General features: G+C 64.4%; 1 protein-coding gene across 4 annotated transcripts in view; it reads right to left on the reverse strand.

The window, feature by feature from the left end:
• The window catches only part of PLCH2 (phospholipase C eta 2), a 79,115-nt gene that overhangs the window by 61,250 nt on the left and 5,812 nt on the right, over positions 1-12,053 (reverse strand). Inside the window, exon 1 of one of the 4 annotated variants that reach the window (XM_063805935.1) lies at positions 2,000-2,126. The exons of the other annotated variants lie outside the window; for them this stretch is intronic. Coding sequence (XP_063662005.1) covers positions 2,000-2,030 — 31 coding nt within the window. The 5' untranslated portion in view covers positions 2,031-2,126. Of the gene's footprint in view, positions 1-1,999; positions 2,127-12,053 lie in introns of those variants that run through there. 4 annotated transcript variants of the gene reach the window in all.

Genomic DNA, 12,053 nt, shown 5'->3' on the forward strand with positions numbered 1-12,053 from the left:
AGGCTCCCTCCGTTCCCGGACAGACGGCACTGTGGGTGCGACAGCAGCTAATGAAGCGGTCCTATTAGGCGCAGAGTAACAGAAGATACACAAATTGGTCCGAAGCTCTTCATGTGTTGTGGACATTAAAAATTAAAATCCAATTACAACTCGTATTGTCAGACCTGGCTGCTGCGGCTTACGGCAATCCGTGTGTGCCGTGCAGATTATGTCACCTGAACTCCAGCAGCAGCAGTGAGGGCCTCGGGAACCGGGCTGCCAGGCCCCCACCACCACCTAGGAGGGTCTGTAGGGGGTCTCTCCTGCCCACCAGCTCCTCTGCCTCCCCCCTCTGGGCAGGGTCCCTACCTGGTCACCCACAGGAGGGGCCGCTGCCAACCTGTCCCCACCCTCCCCCTACCCCCAGCTGTTCCCCACCCACAGCCAGCTCTGCCAGAGGCTGGACATCAGGCCTGACCCCAGCCTCATGCTCAGGGATCTGAGGCCAAGGCCACCAGACCAAGCCCCGAGCCCCAAGTCTTCTACACACTGTCCAGCAGACACTCCCACCAGTTCCCCGACCACTGCCCAGGCCTGTTCCAGCCTCTTCTCTCACTGCCCTGGGTTCCCTGGGGACATGCCAAGCAGACGCCAGTCTCCCTCCCTGCCTCGTCCAGACGAGGCTGCAGGCTCAGCTCTCTCACCTCCCAGAGGGCAGGGCCATCAGGCGTTCAGCCTCAGGGAAGGGGCCTGTGGGGACCCTCAGCACAGCCACAGGCACCCACTTGCCCAGTGCACACCTGCCTCCCTCATCCTTTCCAGACCCCAGACCCTCCCCTAGGGCAGTGCGGAGAATGTGGCCCTGGCTTAAGTACAGAGGGAACATAGTGGGGGCCAATTTAGAGACGACTTCTCCCATCAGCCCAGGGTCCTAGGGGAGACCAACAGGCTGGCTTCTGTCCCCACCAACCAAGCAGGAGATAGGACAGTGGCCTCCGCCCTCTGACTTGCCCCTCCCCGGCCTCCCATGGTGCCTGAATCCCCTCTGAGGCTGCACCTCGCTGAAGGAGTCTCTAGGATCAGACACCCAGGCAGGCAGACACCATGGGCTCCCCAAGTCAGGGGTGTTGGGGCACCGTGACCCCGCCTCACCAGACCAACGTGTCAGGGGACGAAGGGGACACCGATCGGGTCCATTCTCGTGGAGGGAGAAGGCCATGGGGGAAGGGCAGTTCCCGTGGTCTCAGTGGTCACAGTGGGGATCAGTGGCCACCTTGGCTGCCTCCAGTGTCATCAGACAGTGTGGGAGGCGGGGAGCGGAGGGGAGGGGAAGCCTCTTATCTCCTTGGCATCTTCCTCCACCAGCTCCAGCAGAGCCCATCTCCCCTAAAGAATACCCTGTAGCTCTGCCGGCAGGTCCAGAGCCCAGGAGACCCCTCAGCAGTGGACACTCAGACACTTCCCCCTCCCGTGTCCTACAGACCATCCAGCAGGGCCGCCCCAGGGCCTCCGGAGCTCCCGCCTGCCCGGGCAGTGCCCGCTGCACCCCACCTGCTAGTGTGGGGAGAGGCCGGCTCCCCCCAGATGCGCACCTGCAGCCCAGGCAGATGTGCCATGAGGCAAGTCCACGCAGCACCTCCCGGACCCACACAGGGTGCCCTGCGGCACCATCCGGCAGGGATCGGGGTGCCCGGCCTGGGCTCAGCAGGGGTCACTCTCAGCACGGTCACAGCCCCAGTGCGACCTCCGCAGAAGCCCGGGGAAGGAAAGTTTGCCGAGGGGCGGCCCCCAGATCCCTCACCCCGCACCTGAGGCCATCCGCAGAGCTCAAGACCGCTCCGCCCGTCCCGCCCACAGTCCCGCGCCCGCACCCCTGCCCGTGCCACCGCGATCCGAGCCTCGGCTCCCGAGTCTGAAGCCCAGGCAGCTCAGCCCCGACCCGCACCAGGGCTGCGGCGCCCCCGCGCGTCCACCCGCGCATCCCGGTTGGCAGCGGCGCAGCGGCAGGAGCGGCACCTACTGTGCTTCTGCGGGGCGGCTCCCGCGTCCATTGTCTCCGTGGCGGCTGCAGCGAGGGCAGCGAGGGCGGCGGGGGCGGGGGCTGCGGGCCGGGAGGCGCAGTCAGCGGCCGGGCTCGGGCTCGGGCTGGGGCTCCGGCTCCCGCGGCATCGCCCCGCCAGCTCGGGCGGCCCGCGGCGGGCTGTGCGCGGTGACACTGCGCCCCGTGGAGGCGCCGCGCGAGGAGCGCGCTGTCACTCGTGCCGCCCGCACCACACCCCCTGCCCGCCCCGCGCCGGGAGGGGGCCGGGGGCGCGGGCTCCGCGGCGGGCACCGGGCTGGGGGCAGATCGGGCGCAACCGGGCGAGCGCGGCGCACAGAACAGGTGGGGCGCGGGGCGCACGGCGGGGCCAGCCGGCCCGCCCTGCGCCCGCCGCAGCCAAAGTACTTTCTCCGCAAAGATGCTCCTGCGGCCTTCCGCTCCCCACACCTCCCCCTCCGCCTCCCTCCGGCTCCCCGTGGCCCCAGCCGGCGGGACCGGGAAGGGGGCGGGGCCGAGAGCGCTTCCCATCTCCAGGCTGGGCGTTTGCCCAGGCGCTGGGAGAAGCCAAGACAGGGGCCCCGGCGACACTACAACCCACCCCCCACTCCCATCACCCTGGCGTTTGAGGACTGGGGCCTGGGCCACCCCTTCCCCATTTGAGGACTGGGGCCTGGGCCACCCCTCCCCCAACTAAGATGTCAGGGGCACATGCAGACCCTTGCAGAAGTGCCTGGGACTGCTGAGAACGGGGTACGGCCCAGCCCCAAGAGGGTGGCAGGGCACCCTTAGCTCCCATCAGGCGGCCAGCCCACCCACCTCTGGGGGGAGGGAGCTTGGTGCTGCCTCCTGTGCCCCCAGGGAGAACCAGGATGACCATTCCCCTGGGCAGGTCCCTAGCCCCACACCAGTCAACTCTTCCACTGTTCCAGACCCTGGAGGCCCAAAGCAGCCACAGAGACAGGCCCTAGACCCTGGGGACCCTCCCTGCCCACCAGGCTTCTCTGTTTCCAGGCACTTCGTCGGTTCCCCGCTCTGCTGCAGGCAGCCGTGAAGGAGGAGGCGGGAGACAAGTCAAGAGAGACTGCCCAGCTCTGGCCTGTGTCCAGAGAGGCCTCAGCTCCCCCAGGTCTGCCTTGGCCACAGAGCCAAGAGGCAGAACTTTCCCAACAGACCCTCCTGGCAGACTCTGGAACAAGAAGGGCTCCTGCACTCAGAGCCCCCAGCTTACCCACAAGGCCAGCCTCCAGCCTTAGAGGGAAGCCACAGCGTTCACCCTAGGGCAGCCCCGTGCACCCACACCATGCTGCTTCTGCACCCAAGGGTCCCTGGACTTTGTTCTTTGGGTCTAATATGAGTGGTTCAGACTGAGAGGGGGTCCTCGCCAGAGCTGAGAAAGGGGCACAGGCCACTAAGGACACACACATCCCTGGGCCCGTCAGCTCTGCCTGCCAGGGAGAGGAAAGGCTGAGTCTGAGATGAGGCCCGAGATGGGCGCCAAGCTGGGAGCCAGGGAGGAGGCCAGGGGTGGGGTAGGGGTGCGTGGGAGCGTGTCACTCGGGACCAGTGTTGCCAGAGTTTCTATTTTGCTCTCCAAAGCAGACTCTGCCCACCATCTGGCCCTGGCGTAGTGGCTGAAGAGGAGACAGAAGACACAGGTGCATGTCCTGGCTCCCCACAGATTCACAAGAGGCCTCAGTCTCCCCTCCAGACCTCAGTTTCCCCAGGAATAGACCTGCTGGTGTCTATGGTTCTTTCCCGATTGCTGAAGCCCAGGAGGTTTCTGACTCCCCCAAGCAGTCTATTGCTTGGCTGTGCCCCAGAGCCTGGGGCATGGTCAGGATTCCTCCTGGTGCAAAGCTCACGGCGGAGAGGCTACGTCCTGCCGCCTGCAGGGCCAGCTCCGCTCCCGAGGCTTTCTGCTTTCCAGGAGCACCAGGCAGTGCCATCTCCACACAGCCCTGGAGACTCTGTGCCGGGTGTGTGTTCCCGGATGTTTCATCTGGCTGAGGCTGGACGGGCTGTAGCAGCCTCTGCCCAGGACCAGGAGCCTGCAGTGAAGCCTCTGTCATCACTACCCTGAGGGGCTGACAGAGCCCTGCGCCCTGAGGTGTGGCTGCCTTAACGCAGGCTGTGGATGGAAGGCAAAGAGAGCCGCTCCTCCCCCAGTGAACCGTGTGGCAGCTCCAGGGCTTCTCCTCCAAGGAAAGGCTAGTTCCTGGCTCCCTTGGCCACACCGGCACACGGGACTCCCAGACTCCACCCTGGCTTCCTCTCCCGGGGTGCTGGCTCCTGCAGCTTCTCTGCTTACCCCTACACCAGGGACCTAATGCCCAGGCCAGGGCAGAGTTGCCGCTCCTCCCTCTCCTTCCCAGGAGGAAACCCCGCCGTGACAGCATCAGCTGGTCTGGGATCCCAAAGTGAGAGTGGACTCAGCAGATGAGTGGAGGACGGACGTGCCAGTCGACGCTCAGAAACGTGCAGGAGGAATAAATGAGGTGTGGGTGAATGAAAGAGTACCCACAGAGCTCGGTGCTGTGAATGAACGTCCCCAGGCTCCTGCCCACCCCCATGCCCCCACGCTCAGCCCCTCCCAGTGCAGGCCCAGGAGCTGGCAGAAGCCAAACCCAGGCCGGATGCGACGCCTGCTTGGAGCTGGGAGTTGCTCTGGGACCATACGTGTGGTGCCCGCGCCTCTTCGCTTCTGAGGCTTCACAGCAGGGGCTGGCAGGGGCCGGCAGGGGCTGGCAGGGGGGCTCTCTCCACTTTTCCCATCCCCCGGCCCTCTAGGGGCTTTCCTCAGATGAAAGCCTGAGCACCCCTTTCACTGCCTGGCTTAGAGACCACCTGGAGCCAGGTGCAGTCAGGATGGGAACCCACCCCCTCCACTTCCTGGGCACCTGGAGCGGGCAGTGCCCTCTCAACCATGCCCATCTGCACCCCCTTTCCCGGACAGCATGGTCGGGGCGGTCTCCTGGGGGCAGGACCACCCGGGCACAGCCAGATCTCGGCAGTTGTGGAGCTCAGTGGCCTCAGATGAGGCCCCAGGAGGAAAGACCCACAGCTTTCCGTTCCCAGGGGGACGTGGCCAAGCACCAGGGACCCAGGGACAGAGGCAGAGAGATGACACCAACAGCAATGAGACAGAAACCTGGCCTCCTGCACGAAGCCAAAACTGAAATGCAAATTGGAAACCGTGAAAGAAATCTCCATCCTGAGCCATAGGCTCAAGAATCCCTGGTCGCAGCATGCAAGATCCCCGGGCGGGCCGGGCAAGGCCAGCGACAGACATGGAGAGAGGATCCCTGGTCGCAGCATGCAAGATCCCCGGGCGGGCCGGGCAAGGCCAGCGACAGACGTGGAGAGAGGATCCCTGGTCGCAGCATGCAAGATCCCCGGGCGGGCCGGGCAAGGCCAGCGACAGACGTGGAGAGAGGATCCCTGGTCGCAGCATGCAAGATCCCCGGGCGGGCCGGGCAAGGCCAGCGACAGACATGGAGAGAGGCCGCCTCTCACGGCAGACTGTGTGGAGGCACCCACCACCATGGCCGGGTGCTCCTGGGGGCAACCCCGGCAGCCAGGGCACACCGCCTGCCTCCCACCCGAGATCCTCCCCAGCTCCAGCCCTCCCAGCCAGTCTTCCTTCCCGGGCGCTCCCAGATGGGCTGCTTCCTGGGCCATACCCACAGACCCCATCTGGCCTGCAGGCCTCACTCCAATACACCCACCCCTGCAGCTGGACCACAGGCTACATCGGACCCCTCAGCCTGGCACCCAGGGCCCTGTGGACTGGCTGCAGCTGCCTTCTCTACCCTGTTTGCCCTTCCCTCATAGACACTCCACCAAGCCTGACTCCCCCTTCTCCACAGGCCCCCTGCCCACCCCTGCCTGGTTTCCAAGGTCAGGAACGAGGCACCTCCTCTGGGAAGCCTCCCTGGTTGCCTTGTCCCCTGCAGTGTCCCGGACATGACCTTGCCCTGATTTTGAGTCTGCCCTTCACATTAAGATCGTGAGGTCCCTGCAGGCAGGGAGCCGCGTGCCCGCTGCCCTCGAACACTCCAGCCAGGCCTGGCTGCGGTGTCTCTCAGGCAATGCCTTTCCTCAGTGGAGAAGAATCCAGCTGGACTCTGACGGGCTCTCCCCACGGACCCCGGGACTCTCCCTCGAGGGCGGCAGTGTCAGCCCCAGGTGAACAGATGGCTCAGGGCCAGAGACCTGGGCGGGAGGTCTCAGAGGCCCTTCTGCAGCCTGAGGTCACCATGGAGGACAGACAGCCCGGAGAGGCACAGCTGAGCACTGCAGAGAGAGCACGTGCACGCAACTCAATCAATGGGCTTAATCGGGTAAACGTGCAATCCTCAGCAGCTAAATTTAGAAAGTGTGTGTTTCATTTTCCACCAGCATCTGGTCTGAAGACGTCCCGTTCTCAATCAGAACTCAAGACAACGAACGGGTGGGATGGGATCAGCTGCCCCTGGCTTGGCTTCCCATGAACAGGGCCCAGAACCCGGGGGCAGCCCTGGGGTTGGGGACCAGGTCTGGCCAGCACTGGGGTGGGTGGGAGCCCACAGGGCAGGGCTGAGCCTCCTGCTCTGAGACCCCCCCAGGCACCTTGCTGCATGGGCTGGTGCCAGCGAGAAGGGTGAGGACACCCTCGGGGGGCCAAAGGTCTTTATAGGCACTGTCTGCCCCTAGGAATCATTGAGGCCTGACACACCCTTTTCTCCGAGGGGGAAACTGAGGCACAAAGAGAGAAAGGCACCTGCCCAGGGTCCCCAGAGACATGGTATCCTGCCTTGAAACAGTCTCTCATTGGCAAGGGAGATATTTCCGTCCAGGTCTAGCAAGACAGGGACCCTGGGAGCTGGGTCAGGGCTGGGAGGGCGTAGTCAAAGCCACTTCTACCTGGAGCCACCCATGTGGCCAGAGCTGGGCTCCACCGGCCCATCCAGATCCCTGGGCAGGGCAGCCCACGCCGGCGAATTGGGGCAAAACACTCAATGCTGCCGCGAATTGCCCCAGTTCCCCCCTGCACACGCTGCGCCCCCTGAAGGACCCCAGATCTGCAGGGAAGGTGCCCATGGGACCAGAGGCCCCTCTGGCACACAGGGAGGGTGGCAGACTGGTGGGCAGGCAGCGGGACGGGGGGTGCTCCCAGCTGGAATGATCCGAGCAAATTTGGAGGAAAATAGACCTCCAGGCTGTGGGGAGCAGGTGTTGGGAGGCGGGGGCAAGAAGGGACCTTCACCTGCCCTAGCCGCAGTGGCCGGGGGTGCTCTCTCTTGGGCAATCGGCAAAGACGATGTGGAGAAGCACCAGCCCCCTCCCCTTCCTGTGGGCACCCACACCCAGAGCCCTCACGCTGCCCTCTCTGATGGAGGCCAGGGTCAAGTGTGCACACCTTTGCAGGAGGTGAGCTGCAGGGGACATGGCAGGGGCATGGGAGACAGTACAGGAGGGAGTGCCTCCTGGACAGACCCTCCCCTGGGCCTCCTGCTGACCTGGGCTGACCCTGGGCCCCTCGGCCTCACAGTCATGCCCCAGGGGTGCCAAGGGGCAGAGACTGGTGGGACCCAGGGACACTGGGCCCTGCCCTTTCTTCTTACCCCACGCCAGCCGGGCCCAGTGCACACTTCCTTGTAAACCAACTGTCGCCTGCACAGGGCCGGGCACCAGCACACACCGTCTGCCGAGCACCGTTCATCTCCGCGCTTGCTCATTTCCACGGCTGCCAACAGGCACGCTCTGAGCATCCCCAGGGCTCTGAGCCAGGTGGCTGGGAGCGCAGTGTGACCCTGCCCTGGGGGAGGCCTCAGCCCAGGGACCTGCAAAGCCAGCACACAACCAAGTTGCCAAGAACTTTACTAATGCTGAGGCAGTAGGTGCCAGGCGGGCCTGGAGGGACCTTGGTGGCTGCTCAGTTGGGGTGGGGTGGAAGAGGCAGGCAGGGGCCAGATCGTGGAAGGCCTTCGAGGCCAAAGAGGAGGCGGTGAGAGGCGAGTTCTGGAAGACCACTGAGATGGATGGCCACGTGCGTGGGTGCATGTACTGTGTGTGCACGTGTGTGGTTTGGGTGCATGTGAACATGTGTTGTATATACACATGTGTTTCCCTATGTGTGGGGGGGGTGGGTATACATATGTGTGTGCACGTATGTGTGTGGTATGCACACGTGTATGTGCATGTCTGCACAAATGTGTGTGCCTTCATGTGTGCGTGTGCATGTGTGTATTGCCTGTCCCTAGAGAGAGAGGCAGGGAGCAGGCGATCTGGCTATGGCCCCTGCTTAGCCAGGTATGACTTGAGGGTGGTTCTGAAGGGGTGGGGGCTGCAGGAGTGGAGCAAAGAGGGGGACATGGGACAGGAGAGAAACCCCCAGGCTGAGTCAGATGGTGGGCAGGAGGGTGTTCCCAGGATCTGGGCCCCCCAGTTGCGGTGGGTGCTATTTGCCCAGCAGGGAGGCCTGGAGTCAGGGTCTGAGGTTGAGTCCTCAGGGATGATGAATTTGAGATTTGGGCAGAGCTGTCCAGCTGGCCAGAGGAGGTCTAAGTCAGTCTTGGACAGGAGTAGGGGCTGGGCACTGCATGGAGCAACCCTAGAGAATGTGGGGGCCTCTGGAACAGGAGTCCGTGCTCAGAGAGGAGGGGCTCGCAGCCCACCAAGGCACCGAAATTGGCAGAGTGACCCTGGGCCATAACCCAAGCCTGCTCCCTCCCAGCCAAGCCCTCCATGACCCGGGGACCTGCTGTGGCCTTGCTGCTCCCTCACCTGCCCACTGGGCCCCAGGGCAACACCGAGCACCTGACCCATGGGGGCTGCCCTGCCCCACAGAAGGCGAGAGGCCTGGCGGCCCTGTCTGGGCTGGGGACTGTGGAAGGGTCTTGGGAGCAAAGCCCCGGGGAGGGGCCCCAGCAGCACCTCAGGTCCCCATGCTCACCCCCACCCAAGGTGCACCCTGGGCCCAGAGCTCCCCACGAGGCCTCAGCTGGGTGGTCTCTTGGGACGCTCTAACCAGATGGGCCATGCTGCCCACACCCTCCCCTGCCTGCAGGTCCCCACCTACCCTGGCCCAGGAAGACCAACCCTGCCCTCTTCACCAGACTCCAGGAGCCACGGTGCCCAGGACAAGGCTGCATATGCCCACTCAGTGCCAGTTTCCAGGACACTAGGAGAAGGGACTAGCCTGACCCTCGGGCCATGCCTGCCAGCGCAGCCTGCATAGCCACCCACCCCTGCCTCTCCAGGCCTCCCAGGAGACAGAGCCACAGGTGACGGCTAAGCCCTGGGGAGTCACCACTGACCTTGGAGGGAGGAAGGGAGGAGGGAGGAGGGAGGAAGGAGGAAAGGTGGAGGGAGAAAGGAGGAAAGGAGGAGAGAGGAAGGGAGGAGGGAGGAAGGGAGGAAAGGAGGAGGGAGGAAAGGTGGAGGGAGGAAGGGAGGAGGGAGGAGGGGAGGAAAGGAGGAGGGAGGAAGGGAGGAGGGAGGAAAGGAGGAGGGAGGAGGGAGGAAGGAGGAAAGGTGGAGGGAGGAAGAAGGAAAGGAGGAGAGAGGAAGGGAGGAGGGAGGAAGGGAGGAAAGGAGGAGGGAGGAAGGGAGGAGGGAGGAGGGAGGAGGGAGGAAGGAGGAAAGGTGGAGGGAGGAAGAAGGAAAGGAGGAGAGAGGAAGGGAGGAGGGAGGAAGGGAGGAAAGGAGGAGGGAGGAAGGGAGGAGGGAGGAAGGGAGGAGGGAGGAGGGGAGGAAAGGAGGAGGGAGGAAGGGAGGAGGGAGGAGGGGAGGAAGGGAGGAAAGGAGGAGGGAGGAGGGAGGAAGGAGGAAAGGTGGAGGGAGGAAGAAGGAAAGGAGGAGAGAGGAAGGGAGGAGGGAGGAAGGGAGGAAAGGAGGAGGGAGGAAGGGAGGAGGGAGGAGGGAGGAGGGAGGAAGGAGGAAAGGTGGAGGGAGGAAGAAGGAAAGGAGGAGAGAGGAAGGGAGGAGGGAGGAAGGGAGGAAAGGAGGAGGGAGGAAGGGAGGAGGGAGGAAGGGAGGAGGGAGGAGGGGAGGAAAGGAGGAGGGAGGAAGGGAGGAGGGAGGTGGGGAGGAAAGGAGGAGGGAGGAAGGGAGGAGGGAGGAAAGGAGGAGGGAGGAGGGAGGAGGGAGGAAGGAGGAAAGGTGGAGGGAGGAAGGAGGAAAGGAGGAGGGAGGAAGGGAGGAGGGAGGAAGGGAGGAGGGAGGAAAGGTGGAGGGAGGAAGGAGGAAAGGTGGAGGGAGGAAGGAGGAGGGAGGAAGGGAGGAGGGAGGAGGGAGGAAGGAGGAAAGGTGGAGGGAGGAAGGAGGAAAGGAGGAGGGAGGAAGGGAGGAGGGAGGAAGGGAGGAGGGAGGAAGGAAGGAGGGAGGAAGGGAGGAGGGAGGAAGGGAGGAGGGAGGAAGGGAGGAGGGAGGAAAGGTGGAGGGAGGAAGGAGGAAAGGTGGAGGGAGGAAGGAGGAGGGAGGAAGGGAGGAGGGAGGAGGGGAGGAGGGAGGAAAGGTGGAGGGAGGAAGGAGGAGGGAGGAAGGGAGGAGGGAGGAGGGGAGGAGGGAGGAGGGGAGGAGGGAGGAAGGAGGAGGGAGGAAGGGAGGAGGGAGGAAGGGAGGAGGGAGGAGGGGAGGAGGGAGGAAAGGTGGAGGGAGGAAGGAGGAAAGGTGGAGGGAGGAAGGAGGAGGGAGGAAGGGAGGAGGGAGGAGGGGAGGAGGGAGGAAAGGTGGAGGGAGGAAAGGTGGAGGGAGGAAGGAGGAAAGGAGGAGGGAGGAAAGGAGGGAGGAAGGGAGGAGGGAGGAAGGGAGGAGGGAGGAAAGGTGGAGGGAGGAAGGAGGAGGGAGGAAGGGAGGAGGGAGGAGGGGAGGAGGGAGGAAAGGTGGAGGGAGGAAGGGAGGAGGGAGGAGGGGAGGAGGGAGGAGTGGAGGAGGGAGGAAGGAGGAGGGAGGAAGGGAGGAGGGAGGAAGGGAGGAGGGAGGAGGGGAGGAGGGAGGAAAGGTGGAGGGAGGAAGGAGGAGGGAGGAAGGGAGGAGGGAGGAAAGGTGAAGGGAGGAAGGAGGAAAGGTGGAGGGAGAAAGGAGGAGGGAGGAAGGGAGGAGGGAGGAAGGGAGGAAGGAGGAAGGGAGGAGGGAGGAAGGGAGGAAGGGAGGAAGGAGGAAAGGAGGAGGGAGGAGGGAGGAGGGAGGAAGGAGGAGGGAGGAAGGGAGGAGGGAGGAAAGGTGGAGGGAGGAAGGGAGGAAGGGAGGAAGGGAGGAAGGGAGGAAGGGAGGAGGGAGGAAGGGAGGAGGGAGGAGGGGAGGAGGGAGGAAAGGTGGAGGGAGGAAGGAGGAAAGGTGGAGGGAGGAAGGAGGAGGGAGGAAGGGAGGAGGGAGGAAGGGAGGAGGGAGGAAGGGAGGAAGGAGGAAGGGAGGAGGGAGGAAGGGAGGAAGGGAGGAAGGAGGAAAGGAGGAGGGAGGAGGGAGGAGGGAGGAAAGGTGGAGGGAGAAAGGAGGAGGGAGGAAGGGAGGAGGGAGGAAAGGTGGAGGGAGGAAGGGAGGAAGGGAGGAAGGGAGGAGGGAGGAGGGAGGAAGGAGGAGAGAGGAAGGGAGGAAGGGAGGAAGGGAGGAGGGAGGAGGGAGGAAGGGAGGAAGGAGGAAAGGTGGAGGGAGAAAGGAGGAGTGAGGAAGGGAGGAGGGAGGAAGGGAGGAAGGAGGAAGGGAGGAGGGAGGAGGGGAGGAGGGAGGAGGGGAGGAGGGGAGGAGGGGAGGAGGGGAGGAGGGGAGGAGGGAGGAGGGGAGGAGGGAGGAGGGGAGGAGGGAGGAGGGGAGGAAGGGAGGAGGGAGGAAGGGAGGAGGGAGAAGGGAGGAGGGGAGGAGGGAAGAAGGGAGGAGGGGAGGAGGGAAGAAGGGAGGAGGGAGGAGGGGAGGAGGTGAGGAGGGAGGAGGGGAGGAGGGGAGGAGGGAGGAGGGGAGGAGGGGAGGAGGGAGGAGGGGAGGAGGGAGGAGGGGAGGAGGGGGAGGAAGGGAGGAGGGAGGAATGGAGGAGGGGAGGAGGGGAGGAGGGAGGAGG

The sequence above is a fragment of the Pan troglodytes genome, chromosome 1 (genome assembly GCF_028858775.2).
Source record: "Pan troglodytes isolate AG18354 chromosome 1, NHGRI_mPanTro3-v2.0_pri, whole genome shotgun sequence".
NCBI classification, from domain to species: Eukaryota; Metazoa; Chordata; class Mammalia; order Primates; family Hominidae; genus Pan; species Pan troglodytes.